The 24,789-nt window shown below is 48.6% G+C and overlaps 1 protein-coding gene across 8 annotated transcripts in view; it reads left to right on the top strand.

The window, feature by feature from the left end:
* Positions 1–6: 6 nt before the first annotated feature.
* Positions 7–24,789, top strand: part of EBF4 (EBF family member 4) — a 64,696-nt gene continuing 39,913 nt past the window's right edge. For 4 of the 8 annotated variants that reach the window (XR_006891300.1, XM_046680115.1, XM_046680120.1 and 1 more), the window contains exons 1-6: positions 699–835; positions 10,604–10,778; positions 11,010–11,073; positions 11,246–11,301; positions 12,990–13,063; positions 14,091–14,159. Coding sequence is in view for 6 of the 8 variants with exons in the window: in XM_046680115.1 (XP_046536071.1) it covers positions 699–835; positions 10,604–10,778; positions 11,010–11,073; positions 11,246–11,301; positions 12,990–13,063; positions 14,091–14,159 (575 nt within the window). In the remaining 2 variants the exon portion in view is untranslated. Of the gene's footprint in view, positions 206–698; positions 836–10,603; positions 10,779–11,009; positions 11,074–11,245; positions 11,302–12,989; positions 13,064–14,090; positions 14,160–24,789 lie in introns of those variants that run through there. The other 4 variants (XR_006891301.1, XM_046680118.1, XM_046680119.1 and 1 more) reach the window with 3 other exon arrangements.

The following is a 24,789-nucleotide window of genomic DNA, read 5'->3' as shown; positions in this document are numbered from 1 at the left end:
GCTCCAGGTGCTGCCGCCCGGGGCTGCGGCAGGGCCGGGGCGCCGGGGCACGCGGGGCGCTGGCGGCGGCGGCGTCTGCTGGCCCGGCGCTGCCCCTGCCTTTCCCCGGGACGCGCGGCTGCTGCTGCTCCTACCGCCGCTGCCGCCCCTGTCGCCGCCGCCGCCGCCGCCGAGCTCCGCGCCCGCCGCCTCCGCCTCCCGGATGGTAATCAGCGCCCCGCGCCGGCGCCGCGGGCGGGCGGGAGGTGGGGGCGGCGAGGGGGAAAGGGCGGGCAGCCCCGCGCCCCCGCCTTGCCGGAGGCAGCTCCCGGGGCGCTCGGGCCCCCCCTCCGACGACCGCGGCCCTGGGCAGCCGCCAGAGCGCGCCTCTGGGGCGCCTCCGCGCGGACCGGGAGCCGGCTCCGCTCCCGCCCTCCCCGCCCCGCTCGCAGTCCGCCCGCTGGCGCTCAGGCCGCGGGGGAATCCCTCCATCTCCCCGCCCCGCGCCCCGGGAGGGGAGGGGACAGCGCCGGCGCTCGCGGACCCGCTTTCTCCGAGGGATCGCCCAAGAGGCTAGCGCGCACTGAGCTGCCGGGACGCGGAGTGCGCGGCGCTCCTGGAGGCGCCCGGTGCCGTCGGGTCCCGCGGAGCTGAGACGCCCGCAGCCTCAGTGGTACCGGATCCCCGGCGGGGAGGGCGCCCACCGACTGCGTGCCCTTATGTTCCCTGCGCAGGACGCTCTGCCCCGCGGCGGGCTCAACCTGAAGGAGGAGCCGCTGCTGCCCGCCGGTCTGGGCTCGGTGCGCTCCTGGATGCAGGGAGCGGGCATCCTGGACGCCAGCACCGCGGCGCAGAGGTAAGCGCTCGGACCGGACCCGGCGCGCTCGGGTTGGACGGCTCCGCGCCGCCTTCCCTCCTCTTGCTGAGCTGCTGGGGCGAGGGGTAGAGGGAGCCCTAACTCTGGACAGTCCCGGCAAGCTCTCCCGCCCGCCCTGCCCCGAGCGCCTGTGCTTCCCCCTGAGGATATGGGGCGGGCCGGGGCGGGGCTTCTGTCTCCAGTCCGGACTGTCCGGGCTCTGATTTCTCGCTGTAGCTCACGGGCTCGGCCGTCCATGGCTCTAGAGGAGGAGGCATCCTGGCTGCCGAAGTCCCTGAGCCATGTCCCACAGGCACCAGCCGTCAAGGGAGGGCCAACCCCTCCTTCCTGGGCAGTCCCCGTACCTCTCCTTGTCCAATTCCGCGGCTCTCTGCCAGGAAAGGCACGAAAGCCAGCCCCCTTTCTGCTTTCCCACGCCCCTCAGAGTTGGAGGATGGGGGTGTGCAAAGCTGGGGAAGTGAAGCGGCTGGGGGCTGAAGAGTGGGGAAGAGAAGAGGTGGGCAGTCGGCTTGGCTGGAATGATTGGGGCTGAGAATGGGCAGGGCCCTTCAGGTTCCGCCCCTCCTCAAGGTGTTTCTCTGGTGGGTCCTGTGGGAAGCAGGGCTTCCTGGGAACCCAGCATCCACGCCCATCTCCTCTGGTTCCTTTAAAGGAGTCTGGGGAGGGGGCTCGTGGGGGGTGGACTCTCAGATTTGGAAACGAAGTTTAAAGGTTTGTTGATCTGCCCCCCACAACACCTGGGCCCCAGGCTTTTTGATCCCCAAGTTGTGAGCATGGGGGGGAGGTTGAGACATCCTCCCAGGAGTTCTCAGTGGTTGGGACTAGGGAGGTGCTGCCTCTGCAGACAGGGGCAGTGGGAGCTGAGCTTCCCAGAGGTCTGAGCAGCTGCTTGTCTAGCAGCCTGAAGGGATTCTAGTGGCCGGATGCCAGGGCAGACCAGGTGTGGCACCCGGGTCACACATTGACATCCTCAGTCCTGTTCAGGGGACACCACTCATAGTCCAACCCCAATCTCACCCCTTAACAAACACATACCTTGTTTCACATGCAAACTGAACTGGTGTTTTCGAGGTCCTGTCCTTCCATGACTGTCAGGAGGGAGCACTGGGGGCTCTCGCTGCAGCTCACCTCTTCAGGAAGAGAAGGGGTCTTGCCTGTGAATCAACCTACATAAGTTTTACTCATAAAGTAACTATATTCCAGGAAAATTGGAAAATAGAAAACAAAACTCCACCTCTCTAATACAACTACTGTCAACATTTTAGTGTATTTCCTTCCATCTTTCTTCCCGTTAACATGTTTTTTCTTGTGCTATGCATACTGTTCTCTATCCTGCCTGTTTTTCTGTTGGTTCATTTTTTTAATTTAACTTGAGATGGGTAATTTCTTAACGCACCCCATCTTTTTCTCTACCACAGTGGTGAGAGCTCCTTGTAAGGTTGGGTGGGGAGTTCCAGTGGGGCCTCTGGGATTTAAGGTTCTTATTTGTCTCCGACCCTCCCCTGTGTCCCTGCCCCAAGCCAGCAGATTTGATGAGGCGGAAGCAGATGTGAATGAGGCAGTGTCCTTGTCGCCTGTGTGGGTGCAGAAAGTGTGGGGATGAAGCTCCTCCCAGAGGATCGGGCCACCAGCAGTGTTGTGGGATCCACATGCAGGGGATCTTGAGTGGGGCTGGGGTGTCCAGTCTGAGTCCCCAGGGCCACATCACTGGAACTCAGAAGGCTTCTCCAGTTGGAAGAGGAGCATTTCTTCAGGCCTGGGCTGCTTATCTCCAAGTCTGGAGACTTCTCCATCTCAGGACACAGGCTGGGAACCCCCACCCCCTTTTGGTTGGCTCTGGGCTGCCTCCTTCCAGAGGTGAGCAGGCTAATCCTTTTTCCTCATTCTTGCCGAGGAGGCCCATCATCTCTCCCATTTGTATCTTGATCCTCAGTCAGTTCTCTGCTCACGTCTTCCCCTCCCAAAACAAAAATGCCTTTCCTGTCCCCACCTCTCTCTTCATCCTCTGCCTGGTTTCTCTCCCTCTCATGTGTGAGAAACTTACCCAGGAGCACCCCCACCCAAGGCAGTTGTCTTTGATGCCTTACTTGCCTTTGCCCCACAGCTACCGGGTGGTCAAGGCTTCTGGATGTTCCCTTTGAGTCCTACTCCTAATCTCAGTGCCCATGGCCAACCTTTAACAGTGACACACCCTTACCCTCCACCACTTTCCTTCCTGGCTTGAAGGTTAACCTATACAAGGTGACCACCTCAGCCTCCTAGCCCCACTGCCCCAGCCCCAGCCTCTGGGCACTCCCCAAAACCATCTGCCATGCACTGGGACCACAGCAATATTTCCAAAGAACTCTTCTCTGATCCTATCCCTCACCGATTAAAAACTTCAGTGACCCCCATTTCCTCCCGGATATTCGGCATTCAAGGCCCATGACAGTCAGACCCAGAACTTCCTTCCAGCCTCTGTATGATACTTGACATCCAGCAATGTTGGAGAATTAGTTGTTTCTCTTGAAACAGTTCTTCTACTCCCAGCACCCACACACCCACTGAATAAAGTCTTGCAGCCCCCGGGACCCACCCCACCCAGCACTGTCTCTCTCTGTGCCCTCCCACCCTGTCCAGGGGAATGGTTTGTAGTGCTGTCCAAGGATGCTTGCCACAGGCCAGAGTCAGCTGAGCCTTGCCTGTCCCGAGCTTCCTTGCCCTGCCAGCCTGTGCCTTCCTTTAAGGCAAGGATGATAGCTCATTCATCCTTGTTACCACAGCACCAGGACAAACTCGAGCAGTCAGTAGAGGGGCAATGAGTGGCTGCTCAGGGAAGCAGGAGTGCATGTCAGAAGGTTTCTGAATCCCTGTCTGTTGGGCTCCCCTTTCCACGTTGGTGGGCTCCAGGGCCTACCCGACCCCAGGAACCAGGTACTGAGCAGCTGCTGCTCCCCAGCTTTACCATGCCAAGGTTTTACAGAAGGTGGAGGAGGAGGAGAAGGCCCAGGGCCTGCTCAGATCAGTGAGGGAGGTTCTGCCAACAGGAAGGAAAGTTCTGAGCAAAAGAAGGAGTAGGTAGAAAAGAGGGGCTGCATACCCTTACACTGAAGGCACCAGGGAACGGGAGGCTGGTGCAAAGGCTGGCTGGGTCTCCCCAGTAGGGAACTCTACACAGAGCCCCTGGCCAAGCTGTGACTGTCCCTACCTGGGCCAGCAGGACTTTATCTCTGAGACCCATATCCCAGCCCCAGCCCACCTTCCCCGGACCTCCCTGTGGACCCATGTCCTCTTGCTAGGGTGCTCAGCCCAGAAGCAGCTCTCGTCTCCTACTGGTGGGATTCCCAGCCTAGGGAGACCCCTGGAGGACCCAGGCCAGCCCTCCCCCTTGAGCTGGTGCCAGTGCACTAACAGGGTCTTGAGAGGGAAGCCAGCTGGGGCTGCCTTTCCTGTAAGCAGCTGCAGGCTCGCCTCCCTGCTAGGAAATGCTTTTGTTTGCTTTAATAATTAATAGCTGCTCCTCAGCCTGGGACCTGGCAGGCAGGCCTGTGGGTGGGTGGCGAGGGGGTAGGCAGAGAGAAGCAGGGTGGGCAGTCTGTAGGTAGAATTGAGGGCAAGAGGAAGAGTGGGAGAGCTGGCTAGTGAGACCCCACACACACACATTTTGGTGGCTGAGACAATTCTGTGGGGCAGATGAGCAGAGTCGCTGCTGGGGCCGTGGGATCAGGATATGAAGCAGCCCCAAAGCCTCCTCTCTGACAGCCCCCTCTGGACACCGGTTCTGGGCAGCTGCATTGTTGAGATGGGTGTGCCCCCGTGAGATGCTGCTTTTATCTTTCCTGGTCTCTGGCACAGCCAGGCTCTGGGCATGTCAGGCTGGGCCAGCCTAGGCCAATAGATCTTGACTGGGGCCAGGAATGCCAGGTCCAGCTTGATGATGATCAGCAGTCCCGGGGGCCAAGGGGATGCCCGCAGGGAGAACGGGGGCCAGTGGGAAGACTGGAGGCAGAGGAAAGGAAGAGGAGACTGATGCAGCCATGCCTGCATGGGGAAAAGAAGAGCTGGATTTAGCAGAGACTTTAGGAAAATCTGAGACAGGGGTGAGATGCAGCAGACACAATTTTTGCTCTTTTCACCTCCTGGGAGGGTCAACAAGGAGCTTCTCCCATTGCTGATGACCTCAGGGCTTGTCCCCATTTCCCCAGCATCTCAGCCTCCAAGACCGTTCAGGCCCAAGCCAAGGCACTGCTCAGAACCTTGGGGTGTCAAGATGGGCAAAAGTTAGGATTTGGTGGGGGGCAAGGGGAAGTAGAAGCCCTGGGGGTGCCTCTGGGGGAGGCCAAAGCTCTGGCCTCGGCTACTGTCCTCTGTGGCATTTGGCATGCTTGTTTGAAATTGCTCGTATTTATAATAAGCGTGTAGTCAAGGATGTAAGGAGCTACAAGTGGGCTTCTGAGTAGAGAGCAGAGACCATGAGGGAGGCGTTGTGTCCAATAGACAGCAGTGGTAGGGTCCAGGGGTTCCCACGAGAAGGGCCCTGGGGCATCCTGCTCAGCCTCGCAAAGGAGCATCTTCAGGGACCCACTGGGTGGCCCCAGCAATAGCAGCCAGACAACTCTGCAGCCCCAGCATGTCCCCACATGCATCCCTCTGTTCTCTGGAGCACAGGCCACCTGAACAGCCCAAGCTGTGAAGGTCAGGGTGTCCTTGGTGTCATCTTTCACCTGGATTCCCAGCACAGTCCTCAGGAGGCCCTTGCACACCCATGTTTGTTACAAGGCAGGTGTCCCCCAACCAAAAAGGTAGCTGTGCAAACCGAAGCTTTTCTGTCACAGTCTCATTGAAATTTTGGGCTATTTCAGAACAAAAGGTGGGAAGGGGGCGAGTGAGCCATGGTGGAAATATGAAAATGAGCACTTTCTCCTCTCACATCCGGGTTCTTTGGTACAGGAGCAAATGCTTCACCGCCTTATCACACTCCGGAGTTGATAGGAAAGTATTTTGAACATTTTGTTGAAAACAATCTTTTTAAGAAAGCGAAGAGATGTGTAATTCATTTTGGAGTCTTACAAAAGTGGTTAATGTGGCTGTTTTCATCTCTCAGCTGCATTTATCTGAAAAAGGTGCTTATGTAGCATACTTTTTGCACTAATGATGCTAAGTGAATGAGATGTTTCTGAATTATAGGCTCCAGCAATCCGTGTACCAGGTGAGGCAGTTCTTATGTATATCTGCCAAGCTGCACTCAGGCCCTGGGCTGCAGCTGTGCTGGCTTCCATCACACCACAGGCCTCTGGATGGCTGGGAGTTGGTGCCCCGCCCTTATCCCCTCAGGGCTCCAAGGGCCTGCTTCCCCTGCCGGCATCTGCTTCCTAAGACTTTCTTAGGCTGCCAGAGCCTGCTCTGCCCACTTGCACACAGGCCAGAAGTACCTGAGAAATGAAGCCCCAGAAGTCACTCCCTGAACCAATGACTGACCGGAGCTGGTGGACGGATACTCCAGCTCCCTCCCCAGCCCTCTGCGGGGATCACTCTGAAGCACATGTCCTAGACTCTTTCCAGAGCTGCCCGTGGGACTGAGCTGCCGTTGCCCACGGTGGTAACTTGTTGATAATGCACCCTTCATGGATTGCCTTTCCTTTTTCCTTCTCTCTCCCTTCCCATCCCCACTAGTGTTTCCTGGAATCACCTCCCACATAAGCTGTTTGCATTTGAATCTTTGTCTCTGGGTCTGTTTCTGGGGAAATCCAAATAAAACCCTTGCCTCTCCAGACTTCAGGGGCTCTCATCTTGCTTCCCTTCTTTCTTTTAGATAAAGGATTCATATCAGTAGACATCTTCGCAGTTTCTCCCCACACCCCAGTGGTCGTCTTGGGCAACCCCACTTTGGAGACCGCAGAATCAGACACGTTGGCCTTCATCTGCACCTCTCAGTCTCTAAGCTAGTGTGAGAGCAGACAGTGCCCCACCTCCCTCCTGCATCCTATACCTGCGCACCCAGGTGCGCCCAGCAGGGGCTCCCAGACCTCTGGGTACCCTCTGTGTCTACCTCCTGAGTAGTTTGAGCGGATCTCTATGTTTCTTTCTTTCTGTTCTTTAATCTGGGTTTGTTTACTCATTACAAGAGCATCAGCTGTTCCCAAGGGGAGAAGAGCAAAAGTCTCCTCTCCCCCCCTCAGGACTCCCCCTTTGGGGCTTGCAGTTCCATCCAGGGATGTCACTGGTCACCTACTGCACATTGAGGGTAGGTGTCTGGGGGAACCAGGAGAAGGACCCACCTCTGGGCTCTTGCTGATGTGCTGATCCTTCTGTCATCCTCTGTCTCTTGTTCACGGGAAGTACTAGAACGTCTTTAAAGCTGAAGCTTTTCTCAGTTCACCTTGCTCTTCTCACATGTCCGGCAGGGGTATGAACTGGGTAAACTGGAGACATTCACAGACCAGGAGCAGCCCTGGTGTGCCCAGCAGGGGTCTTGGCCATTCTGCAATCCTCTCCTGGTCTGCAGGGGGCTGGGGCTGTCACTCATATTGTTCTGTTGTTCATGATAGCGATCTTGTTCCAGAGCCATAAACTAGCCACCTCTGTCCCATTGCTTTGCTTGGATGGGTGTGAGCCCAGGAGGATGATTGTGCCTCAGACCCACTAAGCAAGGTGGGGAAGGAAGGTGATGCTGAGCTGCCTCAGGGGAAGTGGAAATGAGCCTGACCCCACTGCAGAGTAGGGCACAGGCCTGGGAGGCAGTGTGACCCCTCCATGCCCCTCAGCTGGCAGCACTGGATACTGGTCCACAGACCCAGGCAGGGGTGCCTGCTACCTTTCCCCTCCCTGGATCCCCTGACCTCTCTCCCTGGAAATCCCCTCCAGTGTGGAGGGCAAGCCCTGTGAAGGGAGCTTGACCTGGGGATTAGGCCAGACTTCCCAGGTCTGGTCCTCAGGAGCCTGGTGGGAACAGCAGGCAGCCGGGACCCAGGACTGACTGATATTTGCCAAGAGGGATGGGTGAGAGAGGAAGCTCAGCAGCATTGATGGACTCTTGGCCTGAAAGTGCGGGCACGTGTGTAGAAAGGGTATGTTGAGTAGTCCCTGAGAGTTTCTCTTCCCCTCTAAGCTGATCCTGGGGGCAGGAGGGAGGAGTCAAAGTTGCTGCCTCATTAGCATATTCATCAACAGTAATCAGGGACCTGCTGTGATCAAAGCCCTCTTCAGGCCTCCCTGTCTCAGCAAATGGGAAGCGGGAGGGTCAAGGCCTGGACTTGAAAGGACTGTAACCTGACAGGGAGGGAAGAGGAGGAAGGATGGACGGAGGATGGATGTCCCTGGAGAAGGGAACATGTGTAGAAAGAACCTTTGGTGGGAAAGAGAAGGTGTTGGTGGCCCCTCTCCTCATCGTGATCAGGGACAAGCAAGACCCATCACTTGTGCCTCTGAGATCAGCATTTCACATACACCACTGAGGATCCGAAGCAGACTTTCAGGAGAAGGAACAATTTTCATTTTATTGTTTATATATTTACTGTAATCTGTATGAGTAAAAACACAACAAGCCTTTCAAGCCCATGACATCCCAGATATTATAGGTTCACATGAAACAAGTGTCAATTGATGTAAAATTATACGAAGAAAACTATTAAGTAGTAATGAATATGGCAGATATTGTCACAGTGGCACGTCCATGATGGGACTCTGGCCTGAATGGCTCTCAAGGCAGTTCCAACATCCTCATCCTCTCTGCATCGCTGCAACAGCCTCCCACTTTTTCACCACCCTATGTCCTCCCCGCCTGCAGCATCTTCTAACCCCTGCCTGGCTTCAGAACCTTCTGCTGGCCTTTAGTCCTGTTTCCCAAACTATGTCCCTCAACCAAAGAGCTCTGTAATCAAGTAAGCATGGGGTGTTAGTTATGTGCTGCCACATAAAAATTACCCCCAAACTCAGCAGTGTAAAACAACAGACATTCATTATCTCATACAGTTTCTGAGAGTCAGAAGTCACGGAGCAGCACCACTGGGTGGTTCTGGCTCAGGGTTTCTTATGAGGCTACAATCAAGATGATAGCCATGGCTGCAGTCATCTGAAGGCTTGACTGGGGCTGGTGGAGCTTCTTCCAAGGTGGCACACTCCCACAGCTGGCAATTTAGTGCTGGCTATTGGCAGGAGGCCTCAGTTCTTCTCCATGTGGTCCTTCCATAGGGCTGCTTGAGTGTTCTCACAACATGGCAGCCAGCTTCCATGAGAGACAACGAGGCAGAAGCCACAATGTCTTCTATGACCTAATCTTGGAAATGATATGCTATTGCTTTTGCCATATTCTATTGACTACATAGATCAACCCTCGTACATTATGGGAAGAGACTACTCAAGGGCATGAATGCCAGGAGGCAGGGACCCCGGGGACCATCTTGGAGGCTGGCTACCACACATGGGGAACACTTGCCTGAGCGAGGTCAAGCAGGGTCCACTCCTGGAGGGTGTCTCAGGGCCCCGCTCATACACTCATGGGTGCTAGGAAGTCGCATTTCCTAGCAATTGTGGCCATAGCACTTTACTGTAGAGGGAGGATGTGGGGCTATGAGAGATCTAAGGGACACACTTTGGAGGAACTTGACCCAGGGAAGACGGTCTAAACTTTGGTTTTCGTGTCCCTGTATAGTCTGATACTTCACATGCAACCTTTTCTCTCCTCACTTCCCTTTTTGAAATCTGTCGTCCAGCTGTAGGTCACACCTACAGCTATTTCTTATGCTGTTTGTTCTGCCCTTTGCCTGCTCACACCTGCTGAGCTCCTATCCATTCCTCAAGGACTGGGGAAAAAGCCACCACCTCCATGAGGTCTTCCCCTCATCTCTCACAGAAAGAATTCATTTCTTCTTCCTTTGCTTCTATAGTTTTTTCTGTAGTAATATCTTTCGGGGGCTCCCACCACTTCGTCTTGTGTTACAGCTCTCTGTATGTGTCTTCCCTCCCTTTCCAGATATTTGACTCCGGCCCCACTAGGTGCCTTGTGTCCAGCGCTTGGTGTATCACTGAGGGTCAGGAAAGATTTGGTGAATAGGGCCTTGGCTCTTCTCCTCCTGCTCTTGCCCTGGCCTTGCTTCTGGGAATTGTTTCTGATGAGCCAGGAGAAAGCCCTGGGCAAGGCCAGACCAGAAGGTCCTCCTGCTCAGGGGAGCTAGTGGCTGTCTTTCCTAAGGTGTAGAGGCAGATCCCTCTACTTAGAGAGGGCATCCCCTGCCTTCAGCCATGGCCCAGGGTCCAGGCTGAGCAGACTAGTGGCCCTGAGCCAGTTTGATGTCTCAGAGAGTCTGTTGGGCATCGTCATCTCCCAGGCAACACCACAGGCTCGTGTACACAGCCATGCGCTGCATACAGCGAGATATTTGTTCCAGACCCTCCCAGTTGCCTCTTAATGCCCTAAAGGGCAGTCACAGGAGCCTCTGGTCAGTAAGATGGGCTGTTTGTACATTTGATTTTGGAGATCGGCCTTTCAAAATGTGGGGCCTGGGGAAAAGCTGGGAGGGATCCTGGCAGGGATGCCTCTGTTTCCACCTGCTGTGCCACTTGTTCCCAAGGGAGCAGACTGGGGTGACCTTGGTCCCAGGAGGCCTCTGTCTGGAACTGAGATGGCCCTGACAAGGATGGAATGGGCCCATCTAATTTGATTTGTTGCCCAAACTCTTGACATGTCAGAGCCAAGTCCTGTCCAGCCCACCTTCCTGGTCAGAGGCGATGGGGTCTTTCTCGCCGGAAGGCACGTTGGTGGTTTTCCAGCTCCTTTCCTCCCCACAGTGGCATAGGCCTGGCACGAGCACATTTTGAGAAGCAGCCCCCCTCCAACCTCAGGAAATCCAACTTCTTCCACTTCGTACTGGCCATGTACGACCGGCAGGGGCAGCCTGTGGAGGTGGAACGCACAGCCTTCATCGACTTTGTGGAAAAAGACCGAGTGAGAGGCCCGTGGGCTCGCTGGGATGGAGCCTGGGGTGGGGCAGGAGGGCTTCAGGGACCCCCCTTCCCACTGGGGCAGATGAGTGGATAGATGGTGGAGGAGTGGGGAAGGGGGGAGGGGAATGGATGGGATGGAAGGAGAGAGGGTGGGGTTAGGGAGGAGTGTTGGGCGGGGGTGGCTGGAGGATCCCTGGGAACACCAAGCATCCTCCCCATTTTGTCCCTGCAGGAGCCTGGGGCTGAAAAGACCAACAATGGGATCCATTACCGCCTCCGGCTGGTGTATAACAATGGTGAGTGAAGCCCACTGCCCACTGGGCACCACAGCACCATGTGACGTAAAGCCCCACTATCAGAGCTGAGGAGACCCCTGGCTCCAGAGGAGAAGATGTGGAGTGTGGTCCAGTCATCAGAGGCCACATGTGCTCCCCATACAACCAGCCCTCTCCACTTTCCCACCTTTAGGACTTCGGACAGAGCAGGACCTGTATGTGCGGCTCATCGACTCCATGTCCAAGCAGGTAAGCCAGTCCAGGGCATGCTCAGGCCTGTCCCACCCTCCTCTCAGGCCTGTCCGCTCCATGGTCTGAGCTAGCATCCTTGCCCCTGCCCTTGTCTTCCTGGTGCCATCATCCCCACTGGTCCACTAGCTCCCCCAGTTCTCACCCCGCCTACCACAAGAGGATGTGTGACACTTGCCCTCTGGTCTAAAAAAGGAAAATATTTGTATAAAGACCCTGTCTTAGGTCGAGTTTCCTAGAAGCCCAGCCTAGATGGGGATTTAGGTGCATGAGGTTTATTGGGGAGACAGGGAGAGGGGCCTCAGGAGAAGGGGAGGGAGGGAAGTGGGACAGGGCAGGGCATGCTCAGTAAGAATGGGGTCTCAGTTGGAGCCTAACCTCAGCCTGATCCATAGGGAGCTCTGGAGAAGGAATGGTGTTAGAGCTGTCCCACCTTGAGGCAAGGAGGCCAGGATTCTATACCTCGTATCAGTCAGTCTGTGGCTGGGGATCACTCCCAAGGGGAGAATATAACCTTCCGGACATTTTCAAGGGAGGCAGCTCCTATCTGCTGAGAGCAATACTCAAGAGAAAGTCCTTAGCAGCCATCACTAACTGCAGCTGGGGGATGGGTGCACGGGTCCAGTCCAGGTGACTGGCGGGGGGGTGGGGGGGGGGGATGGGGCCCAAGAGCTTCTAATGCAGACCCCCACACCTTGCTGATGTGGAAGGTCACAGGAAGGAGGCTCAGAGGCCAGTGTAAGGTGCTCAGGGAGACTGAAAGCTGAATAAGCCCTAATGGATTCTGCAGAGGCAGGGCCCCATCTCAGGGCTTTTCAGATAAGTTGTACTTGCTGGGAAGGAGGGGGCTGGCTCTCAAATGGGCCCATCAGCAGCCCGAATGCAAGGTGGGGACTTGGGCTTTCTCACCCACGCAAGGTCTTCCGGCAGCCTCTACCCAATCCCAGGGCAGAAGAAGAAATGGGTTGTTTCTAGAAAGTCTGTGGTCGCTGTGGTGTGGGAGGAAGACCAGGCAGTGGGAAAGTGGGATTGTGTGGGGGACAAGTGTGGAAGGGGTGGGAGGAAGTCCAGAGAGAGAGGGACCCCACGAATGAGGGATGGCTGGGAGGCCCAGGGGGTTATCAAAAGGGAAGCCAGATTTGCAGTTTAGGAAGCTCCCTCCTTGCTTCAGGGCAGAGTGGAGGCTGGGGGACTGGTGGAGAGGCTGATCCAACAGTCCAAGGGAGAGAAGCTGGCCTGGGCTGGGGAGGTGAGGGATGGGGAGAGAGGCTGATTAGCTGACGGGGATAGCCTAGAGGGACAATGCTTGTGAGCAGGAGGCAGAGGTGCACTAGGGGCATGGGAACAGTGGAGACAGAAGTGTGCTACCCCGCTGGCAGCCTGGCCTTGGTCCTTGTGTTCTGGGGGCCTCCCTGGCCCCAAGCAAAGCTGGATGTGGAAAGAGCTGCCTGTGGACAAACAGAATCTGTAGACCTCATGCCACTCTTGCCCACCCTGGTGCTGGTCCTGGTTTGGGGAGCCAGTCTCCCAGCTCCTGCTTTGCACTCCTGGGCGCCCCAAAGCAAGTTGGAGGGCCTGATCTTCCCTGGGGGCAGGGCCCATCTCTTCCCCTTACACTTGGACTTAAGAGAAGCCGTCTTGCCCTGAGCTGTGAACTTCCCCCGAGCTGTGAACTTCCCCCTCCCCAGGCCATCATCTATGAGGGGCAGGACAAGAACCCCGAAATGTGCCGAGTGCTGCTCACCCACGAGATCATGTGCAGGTAAGAAGAGCTGGGTCACTTGCACCATGTCCCTTGGCCAAGAGGTTGCCAAGGACTCCCACCAGGCCCTGCCTCCTCCTGCTGCCACCACCCCCCTCCCTGCTGCTCCCCGGGGAAGCCTGGTCGGGAGGCAAGCAGGGAGGAGGAAGGCCCCTGGGCACAGTGCTGGCTGAGGAGAGGGTCCTTGAGGCCCCATTAGCCTGGACTGTTTATGTGGCTTCTCCAAGTGTTTTTGTAAGAGAGGCCTCCTGCTGCTACTGGGAAGCTTAACTAATAAAGCTCTGGGGAGGGCCAGCTGGGGAGATGGGGGCAGGGCCTGGGCCTCCTAGAGTAGCTCTGAAACAGGAGGGAGGAAACTCCGCTGCCTGCTAGTGAACCTCAAGGCGGCATCCTGGGTTGGGTGGAGGGAACACAGCCCTTGGCTCCCTTTCCCCATTATCTGAGAGCATGGCATTTCTAGGCAAGGTATCCCCAGGAGATGCCGGGGAGACGGGGTCCCCAGAAGCAGTTCCTCATGCACGGAAAAGGCAGTAGTGTTCAAAAATCTGGTTGGGACAGTAGCTACCTTCGGGAAGGGCAGTGACAAGGAGAGGGCTCGAGGGGGCTTCTGGGGCAATGGTCACATGATATTTCTTGGTCTGGTACTGGTTACATGGGTGGGTTCACTTTTCAATAATTCATGAGCTGCATGCTTACAATTTGAGCCGTTTTCTATATGTATAAAAAGTGTACAGAGAGAGAGACCCTGTAGGTGGCCAGCAGCCTGCCCTTTCCTGCATCCTCCAGGAGCATCATGCCTTTGGGACCAGGGTTTCCTGGCCAACCTTATCCCCAGGGCTGGGCTCTCCAGGTCCCCGCAAGGGACCGTCACTGCCTTCCTCTCCCAGACCTCTGGGAGTGAGCCCTTCTGGCCCACGGACTCCATACCAAGAGACAGGACATCAGCATCCTCACCCCAGAGCTACACACACACACACACACTCTCCATAATCTCCTTCTCCTTCACTCCCTCCTCATCTTCCTCCAGCCGGTGCTGTGACCGGAAGAGCTGTGGCAACCGGAATGAGACGCCCTCAGACCCCGTCATTATTGACAGGTACAGGCTTGGGGAGGGGGCCTGGGAGCTGCAAGGCCAGGGCGGTTGGCCTCAGTCACAGAGCACTGGTGGTGGCTCCAGGGAGGAGCGGAGCTGCCTGCCCCGCCCCCCGCCCCCATGTTTGTGGCTCCCAGCAGAGAGAGAAACTGTCAGACACTAGGGAGCCGCCAGCCAGCCATGGCTCCCTGAGTAAAGCCCCTGGTGGCAGACTCTCTGAGGCTGGAGTTAGGAGCTGTGTTCTCCGACAGAAGGGGCCCGGGAAGGGCAGGGGATTGGGCGGGGTGGAGTGGGGTGGGGTGGGGTCAGGGAGTGGGAAGTGAACCGGTGCCCAGAGAGAGGCTGCAGAGGATGGAGGGCTGGCGGGGACCTGGCAGCGAAAGCTCGCTTCTGGTCCTGGCGCCACCTCTGTGCTGTTTGGCTTGACTTTTCTGAACGTTTGTTCCCTTCGTTTGAAAACTAGGGAAATGCTTGGCAGGTTGCAGTCTTAGGACTGTCAAGATGGTGCATTGAAAACGCTTTCTCCCACCATGATCTTTTGAAGTTATTTTATTTCTTTTTGAATAGGAAATGCATATATAAGGTACAAAATTCAAAAGATACCAAAGAGGAAATAATGAGAAGGAAGCCTTCCCCCACCCCTGGTATAGCACACTGTACACACTTTTTTGTACGTTCTCTTTATTTTATTTGTGACAATATATCTTAGAGATCATTCCAGATTGGAACATAAACTCTACCTTATTCTCCTTTGAATAGATAAAACATTCACAAGGTGCAGGGATTCAAAAAGTTTGAAAGGGTTTACAGCAAAGTTGACCACCTCTGCCTCTGACCCATCCATTGCCCTCCAAATAAGCAGCGACTGTTAGCAGTTTCTTGAATGTCCTTCCTGAGATAGCCTGTGCATAGACAAGAAAATACAGATATATATTCTTTTTGTGCCTTTCCTTCTATTTTTATAAAATTGTTGGCATACTAAATGTACTTTTTAGCACCTTTCTTTTTCTCTAAAAAACATCTATCTAGGAGCTTATGTCAGGACACAGGAAGTCTCCTTATTCCTTTTTGCCACTGCAAAATATTCCATTGTATGGATGGACTGTAATTTCTTTAAATAGTCTCTATTGCTGGACATTTTGGCTGTTTTCGTTCATTTTCAGGGATAAAATATGCTGCAGTGAATTATTTTCTCCATGTGTCATTTTGCACATATAGGAATTTATATGAAAGATGTTACTAGAAGTAGAATTGCTGGGTCAAAAGATATATGCATTTGTAATTTTGATAGTTATTGCCAGTTTACCTTCTGTAGAGATTATACCAATTAACATTCATACCATCAATTTTGAGAATGCCTCTTCCACACACTCTGGCCAATTGAGTATGTTGTTTATTCATTCAACAAATAATTTTTTAACATCTTCCCCATGCCAGGGTCTCTTCTATATGCTGTGGATTAAGCAGTGACCAAAACAGACAAAAAGCCTTGTGTTCATGGGCTTACAATCTAGCAGAGGAGAGAGACATAAACTACCTGAATGAGTAAAAAGTGTGACATGTTCGTTGGTGATAAAGGCTAAGGAGAAAAAGAAAGCCATCGCGGAAGATCAGAGAGTCCCCAGGAAGGGGATGTTGCAATGTAGAAGATTTAAGGAAAGCCTCACTGATAAGATGACATTTGAGCCAAGACCTGAAGAAAGAAGGGAGTGAGCCATGTATGAATTTGGGGCAAGAATGTTCTCAGCAGGCGTGTACCTGGTGTGTTTAAGGAACAGTGAGAAGGCCCAGGTGATTGGAGTGAGAGGACAGTAAGAGGACATGATGTCAGAGAACTAATGGATGAGGCAGGAGGGAGGCACGATGGTGCAGGGCCTTGTAGGCTGCATGTAGACTATTGTAAAGACTTTGGCTTTTATTCTGAATGACATGGAAGCCATTGGGGAGTTTTGAGCAAAGGGGTATGCCCTGATTTACATTTTAGCAAGATCACTCTAGCTCCTGTGTTGAAGAGGACTTGTAGGAGGAAAGGGTGGAAGCAAGGAGATGAGTTAGGAAGCCGTTCCAATTATCTAGAAAAGAGATGACAGAGGCTGAGATGAGGGATGTTAGAGAGGAGGCTGTCAGAAGTGGCTGGATTCTAGATATATTTCATAGGCAGGACTCACAGGGTTTGTTATGGAAGGAGAAGCAAAGTGACAGAAAGAGAAGTCAAAGACATCGTCAAAGGGGACCAGCCCTGTGGCCAAGTGGTTAAATTCACGTAATCCACTTCGGCAGCCCAGGATTTCTCCAGTTCAGATCCTGGGCGCAGACCTAGCACCACTCACCAAGCCATGTGGAGGTGGCGTCCCACACAGCACAACTATAAGGACCTGTAACTAGAATATACAACTATGTACCGAGGGGCTTTGGGGAGAAGAATAAGGGGGAAAAAAGGAAGATTTGCAACAGATGTTAGAAAAGAAAAATAAAGACATCTCTAAGTTTTCTGGCCTGAGCAACTTAGGAGGATGGAGTTGCTGTTTATTAAGAAGAGGGAGGAGCTGGTTTGGGAGGAGGTTGATCAGGAGTTTGGTTTGGGGCATGTTATATTTAAAGTGCTTACTAAACATCCAGGTAGGGATGTTGAAAAAGCAGCTAAAACCATGAGTATAGATCTCAAGGGAACGGTCCAGGCTACAGATATAAACTTGAATGAAGAAATCATCAAGGGCATGAGTGTTGATTAAACATAGAAGAGGTTCAAGGACTGAATCCTGGGGTGTCTAGTGTTTAGAAGTCATGGAGATGTGGAACCAGCAAAGGAGAATGAGAAGGAACAGCCAGTGAAGTAAGAGGGAAATCAGAGGAGTGAAGTGTCCTGGAGGCCTAGATAAGAAAATATTCCCCAAAGGAGGCAATAGTCAACTGCATCAAATGCTGCTCATGCATGTGATAAGAAGACTAAGACTTGACTATTAGATTTAGCAACGCGGGGACATTGGTGACCTCAACAAGAGCTAGTTCAGTGGATTGTAGGGCCAGGAGTCTTATAGGAGTATGTCTGAGAGAGGACAGGAGAAGAGAGATTAGAGAAATGACTAGAGGGACTCTGGAGTTTTGCTCGAAAAGGGGTCAAAGAAATAGAGTGGTGGCTGGAGCATGGTGTAAAACCAAGAAAAAAGATAGCTTCTTCATATGCTGATGAGAAAAACGCAGTCAGAACTGGGAAAATGATGATGCAAGAGATAGAAGGGAGAATTGCTAAAAGCATGTCCTTTAGTGAGCAAAGGGCACGGGATCTCATGCACGGGACTGATTTTAGCTGGGAGCATAGATGTTTATCCAAGGAAACAGCAGGGAAGACAGAGAACCTGGACACAAAGTGTGTAAATGGGTATCTCCAATGTAGGAGCTTGCAGACATTCTCTTCTGAATGCTTTGTTTTCTCAGTGCAATAAGAAACAAGGTCAGCAGTTGAGGATGAGGATGGAGAGGCAGACACTAGGGCATGAGATAGTTGTCCAGGAGGGTGAATAGGCCATGGAAAGCCTGTGTGATTGCCAGGCAGCGCTAAGGACCTGCCTGAGGTTTGTGGTCATAAATTTAAAGTGAGGGCTTTCTTTGGCCGTGCAGAGCTGCGCAGATGCAGGCACAGAGTGGTGGCATATAACCAGATTTAGGAGTTTGCCAGGGGAGTACAATGAAACACGAGAGGGCAAGAGTGTGCAAAGTGCACGCAAGGGGTGTTTACAAAAATAGAACCAGGAATTTAAGCTAGGTAAGGAGAGGAATATGGGAGGGTGAAGAGAAGGCAGGATGAACAGAACGCAGATTCTGATGGGACCAAAGAATCATTGGAGTTGAGAGACTAGAAGAGGGTTGAGCTGAAGGTTAGAAGGTGGTTAGAGAGTAGGTTGCTTGTAGGCAGGCTTATTCAGGAATTTATTAGTAATGTGTGGCCAAGGGAGGGTGGCCAGGTCATAGGAGGAGAGGTGCTCAAGGACTGGAGAGGAGAATGTGTTGGAAGAATTATCTATCTATGTTGATATTGAAATCACCAAGAATTATGACAGGACCAATGGTCAAAAGCACATATAGTGTTCCAGGAGTGAAATCTTTAAAGAGTGAAGACAAACGATCTCAAGGTTGAGAAATGACTGCAACAAGCAATGGGTGCTATAATTATTTTTTGTCTTTCTCCATCATATAAATGAACTGTGATATCCCAGTGAATTCCATTTCTCTTACACTGACGTTGAGCACATTTTCATGACTTTAAAGTCTGTTTGTATTTCCTTTTCTGTAAAATATCTGTTCATATCCTTTGTTTTTCTGTAAAGGATTGGCTTTTACTGATTTGTAGGAGTATATTTGTATTAAGGGAATTAGATGTTTGTCATGAGTTGTACTTATTTTTTCCTAGTTGGTTGTTGTCTTTTAACTTTTCTTAGGGTGACACTTGCCCAATTCCTCTATCTTTTAAGTACTCTGGATTTTTATCATATTTAGAAAGGCCTTTCTCATGCCAAGATTATTTTTAAAAATTTATCCTGTGGTTTCTTCTAGTACTTTTATGGCTTCATTGTTTACATTTAAATATTGATGCATTTGAAAAAATTTCATTATGATGTCCAATATGATACATACAAAAGAAAAATATAGCAAAATAGAAATTATGAAGCATAATAATCAATGTAGTGCTATGAACCTACCAACAAACTTAGAACATTAAAAATTCCACTGAAGCCACCTCTATGTTCCTTCCCGGTCCCATATCACCGCCTACCCCTCCCCTAAAGGTAGTAAGTAAATTGAGCTGTGTGTTTATCATGGCCTTTCTTTTTAAAAAATACTTTACCACAGATTAGGTAATCTTAAACAATAGGTTGTTTAGTTGTGCTTCTGTTTAACTCGGCAAAAGTGATATCACCTTGTAGTAGTCTTCTAAAATGTTCTTTTTCAATTCTGCGTTATATTTCTCAGATTTTTCTCTGTTGCTGTATTTAGCTGTAGTTTATTGTATCGCATTTTTGCTGCGGTAAGCAAAGGTGCTGTAACCATTCTTGTTTGTCTCTCCTAATGTGAGTAGGTACCAGAGTTCGTTAGGCTATAGACCTAGGATTGGAGTTGCCAGGTCGTAGGGTATGCTCATGGTCAACTTTATGAGTCAATGTCCAGCTGTTTCCCAAGGTGATTGTGCTGAGGAACACCCTGCCCACACTGACCAAGCTCCTGTTGTTCCACATCCTCACCAATGCTTAATATGTCAAATTTCTTAATATTTGCCGGTTTAGTGGGTGTACACAGAATTTTGTGGTGGACTTAATTTGAATTTTTCTGGTTACTAGTGAACTTAAACATCTTTTTATTTGTTTATTGGGTTTTGTATTACTTCTGTTAAGTAGTTGCTGAAGTCTTTTGCCCACTTTTCTTTTTGAATTGTTTGGGTTTTTTCATATTGATGTTAATGGTTCTTGTAGACCCTAGATACTGATCCTTTGTCAAGGAAGTATATTTCAAGCATCTCAGTGGAGTTGAATTTATCAGTATTTTCCTCATGGTCTTTACTCTGTGTTTTATTTAAGAAATCTTTCCCGGGGCCGGCTCCGTGGCCGAGTGGTTAAGTTCACGCTCTCCGCTGCGGCGGCCCAGGGTTCGGATCCCGGGCGCGGACACGGCACCCCTCAGGCCACGTTGAGGTGGTGTCCCACATCCCACAACTAGAAGGACATGCAACTAAGATATACAACTGTGTATGGGGGCGGGGGGAGGGGGGGGGGGGGAGATAAAACAGAAAAAAAAAAAGATTGGCAACAGTTGTTAGCCCAGGTGCCAATCTTTAAAAAAAGGAAGAAAGAAATCTTTCCCTATGCCAAGTCAAAGATATTCTCCTATATTTTCTTCTAAAGGTTTCATAGTTTTTCTCTTTTACATTTAGGTTTGTAATCCATGTGGAACTAATTTGGGGGCATGGTGTGAATTAAGGAATCAATGTAATTATTTTTACTTATATATCACTAATTATTCCACTATTAATTATTTAGTTCATCCTTTCCCACCAAAATGCGGTACCATCTATGTCCCAAATCGAGTTTCCTTCTATTTTGTGGGTCTGATTCTAGAATCTTTGTTTTTATTCCTTTGGTCTGTCGATGATTCTTGTGCTAGCATCACATTGTTTTAATGACTATAGCTTTGTAATAATGATATAGACAAGTGTGTAGGGCAAGTCTCCCACCTTCTCTTGTTCTTCAAGGGAGGACTGGCATTTTGGCATTTTGTCTTTCCATATAAATTTTAGAATTCACTTATAAAGTTACACACACACACACATATCTTTGGGGATTTTGATTAATCTTACAATTAACTTATATGTCAATTTGGAGGAGAATTTACATCTTCTTGCTACTGAGTCTTCCTATCCACAAATATAGTGTGTTTCTCCATTAATATAGATCTTCTTTAATGCCTTTCAATAAAGTTTTATAATTTTCTCAATAAAGGCCACCTACACTTATTGTTTTCATTCATTTAGTCAATATTTATTGAGCATCTAGTATGTACGAGGCACTGTTCTAGGATCCAGAAATACCAGAGTAAACAAAACAGACAAAAATATCTATACTCATGGAGGGAAAAGACATGAGAGTGGGCAATAAAAAATAATTATAAGTATGTTAGAAGGTGATAAGTGGAAAAAATAGAAAAAAATAAAACTGAGCAGGAATTTGGAGTTGAAGGAGGTGCAATTTTAAATGGAGTGGTCACGGTAGGCAAGATTGAGAAGGTGGAGTTTGAGGAAAGACTTGAAGGGGTGAGGAAATGAGCCATTCTGATATGTGGTATGGGTAGCTTATTTCTAGGTACAATTTATATTTTGTTGCTGTTGTAAATTATATCTTTTGTTATGTTTTCTGTTTATTGATAGTAAAGAGAAATGCAATTGATATTTACATGTGGATCTTTGTCTTTAGACTTGTTTTGTTTTGTTTTTTACTATATAGACGGCCATCTTACGCAAACGATGACTGTTTTGTTTTTCCTATCCAATCCTTATGTTGTTTTTTTCTTGCTCTGTTGCACTGACTAGAACGTCAACTACGGCCTTGACTATAAACAGTGGTAATGGGCATTCTTGTCATGTTTTCGATTTTAGAGACAATGCTTCCAGTGTTTCACCATTACAACCGTTGTTAATTGTAGCTATTTGGTAGCTATATATCATCAGGTTAAAAGTCTGGTAACAGTTTTTGGGTTGTTGGGTTTTTTTAAATCATGAATAGATATTGAATTTCACGTGTTGCTTTTCTCCACATGTATTGAGTTGACCATATAGTTTTTCTCCTTTAAACTATTAATGTACTGAATTTCATTAATAGATTTTCTAATACTGAATTTCTCCTGGTATAAACCTAACTTGATGATTTACTATCTTCTTTATATGCTGCAGGATTTGCTCTGTTAATAATGTGTTTAGAGTTTTTGCATTTATGTTCAACAGTAATTGACTTGTAATTTTCTCTTCTTATAATGTCCTAGTATGAGTTTGACAATCAGTGGCATACCAGCCTCAGATAATTAGGTGGAGCATATCCTTTCTTTGACTATTTGCTGAATGAGTTTGGATGAGTTCGGAATGATTTGTTGCTTGAAAATTTGTTATAATTTACCTTGAGTTTTGGGGAATGAGGAGGAGAAAATTTTTAAACCATTGATTCAATTTTTTAGTGGTCATAGAACTATTTAGGCCTTCTATGTATTTTTTACTCTGTTTTGGTGAGTTATATTTTTTAAGGAATTTGTACGTTGTACCTAAGTTTTCAGATTTGTTTCCGTAAAGTTGTTCATGGTGTTCTCTTATCTTTTTGATCTCCACTGTATCTTTAGCCGTGAACCTTTTCCATTCTTGATATTAATTGTTTGTATCCTATCTTTCTCCTTGATAAGTTCCAACAACAATTTGTTTTTTATTAGTCTTTTTCTAAAAACTAACTTTTAGCTTTTTCAGTCTTTTTCTAATGTGTTTGTTTTGCACTACATTCATTCTGCATTTATCTTTATTATCTCCCTTCTTCTTTTATTGGGTTTATTTTGTTGTTCTTTTCTAGCTTCTTAAGCTGGATGCTTAGCTCATTAATTCTTAGCCTTCTTCTTTACTAATATAATCATTTAAGGCTATGACATTTCCTTAAAATACTACTTTTCCTGTATCTCACATTTCCATATCTCATATTTTCATTATCTCTCAGTTCCAAGGATTGTTAAATTTCTCGTATGATTTTTCTGTTAATAAATGAGCTATTTATGTGTTTTTCTTTATTCTTTATTTTTAAATTAACTTTGTGATGTATAATTGATATGCAATAAAATGTGCATAAAGTATACAATTTGAAAAGTTTTGACATATGTATACGCTGATGAAATGATCAGCACAGTTGAGATAGTGACCATATCCTTCCCCAAAAGTTTCTTATGCACCCTTGGAATCTCTCCCTCTATCCCCTTACCTCCATCCTCAGGCGACCATGGATCTGCTTTCTGTCGTTATAGATTTGTTTGCGTTTTCTAGAGTTTTGTATAAATGGAATTATACAGTATGTGCTTTTTTTGTCTAGCTTCTTTTGCTCAGCATAATTATTTTTTTGAGTTTCATCCGTGTTGTATATATCAATAGTTCGTTTCTTTTTATTGCTGAGTAGTATTCATTTTATGAATATAGCAAAATTTGTTTGTGCCTTCATCTCTTGATAGACATTTGGGTTGTTTCCAGTTGGGACTATTACAAATAAAGCTTTATAAACCTTTATGTGCAAGTCCTTGTATGGACAAATGTTTTCATTTCTCTTAGGTAAAATACCTAGGAGTGGAATGGTTGTATCATACAACAAGTGTATGTTTAACTTTATAAGTAATTGCCTGTTTTCCAAAGTGGTTGTACTATTTTACATTCCCATCAACCTGAGAAGGCTCTTTTTAATTTTAGCCATTCTAATAGGTGTGTAGTGCTAGCTCATTATGGTTTTAATTTGCATATCCCTAATGACTAATGATGCTGAACATCTTTTCAGGAGCTTATTTGCCATTTATATATTTCCTTTGGTGACGTGTCTGTTCTAATTTTCCATTACCCTTCTTTTTTTATGGGTTGTTTTTCGTATTACTCAGTTGTGTGAGTTCTTTATATATGTACTGTGGATAAAAGTCAGATATATATTTTGCAAAAAATTTTTCCCAGTCAGTGGCATGTCTTTTCATTCTCTTAACAGTGTTTTTTGAAGAGTATGAGTTTTTAATTTTCATAAAGTCCATTTTATAAATTTTTCCCTTTGTGTGTTGTGCTTTTGGTGTCGTAGCTTAAAAATCTTTGCCTAACTCAAGGCCACAGTAATATTCCCCTTTCTTCTATAAGTCTTGTACTTTTAGGTTTTAAATTTAGGTTTAGGATCCATTTTGAGTTAATTTTTGTAGGTGATGAGAGGTATGAATTCAAGGTGCTTTGTTTTGTGACATTCATTTCTTCTAGCACCATTTCCTTTAAAAAGCTATCTTTTGTCCATTACATTGCCTTTGCTCCTTTGTAAAAAAGTCAGTTGCTTATATATGTGTGGGGTTATTTCTGGACTCTCCATTCTCTTCCATTGATCCATTAGTCTAGCTTTTATGCTAATACCACTCTGTTTTTATTACTGTTGCTTTAAAATAATTCTTGAAATCACATAATTTAGGTTCTCCAAGTTTGTTTCTTCATTACAACTTTTTTCTTTGCATTTCCCTATGAATTTGGGGATCAGCTTATCAATTTCTACAAAAAAAACCCATTGAGATCTTGATGGGGATTACTTTGAATCTATAGATCAATTTGGGAAAACTGATAACAATATTGACTCTTCTAACCCATGAACAAAGTATATATCTCCATTTATTTAAATTTTTCTTTAATCTCTCTCATCAATCTTTTGTAGTTTTTAAAGATTTTATTTTTTCCTTTTTCTCCCCAAAGCCCCCTGGTACATAGTTGTATATGCTTAGTTGTGGGTCCTTCTAGTTGTGGCATGTGGGACGCCACCTCAGCATGGCCTAATGAGCGGTGCCATGTCCGCGCCCAGGATTTGAAACAGTGAAACCCTGGGCCACTGCAGTGGAGCGCAGGAAATAACCACTCGGCCACGGGGCCAGCCCCCTTTTTTTTTTTAAGATTTAACTTTTTCCTTTTTCTCAAATTTTTGTAGTTTTTAGACTACAGATCTTTCACATCCTTTGTTCAAATTTATCCCTTAGTATTTCGTTATTTTCATGCTATTGTAAATGCTATTTTAAATTTTAATTTCCAATTATTTGTTTCTGTATATAAATATGCATAGTTTTTGTATATTGATCTTGTAGCCTCCTTAAACTCACTTATTAGTTCTAGTAGTTTTTTAAAGAGTCCATTCGATTTTCCACATAGACAATCTTGTCATCTGCAAATAAAGACACTTTTATATATTCCTTTCCAATCTGGTTGTCTTTTACTTATTTTTCTTGCCTGATTATACTGGCTAGACTTTCCAGTACAATGTTGAATAGTAGTGGTGAGAATGAGAATGGACGTCTGTCTTAGTCCTTGTCTTAGGTGGAAAGCACTCAGTCTTTCACCATTATGTATGTG

The sequence above is a fragment of the Equus quagga genome, chromosome 12 (genome assembly GCF_021613505.1).
Source record: "Equus quagga isolate Etosha38 chromosome 12, UCLA_HA_Equagga_1.0, whole genome shotgun sequence".
Classification (NCBI taxonomy): Eukaryota; Metazoa; Chordata; class Mammalia; order Perissodactyla; family Equidae; genus Equus; species Equus quagga.
This window is presented reverse-complemented; position numbering and strand designations above follow the sequence as displayed.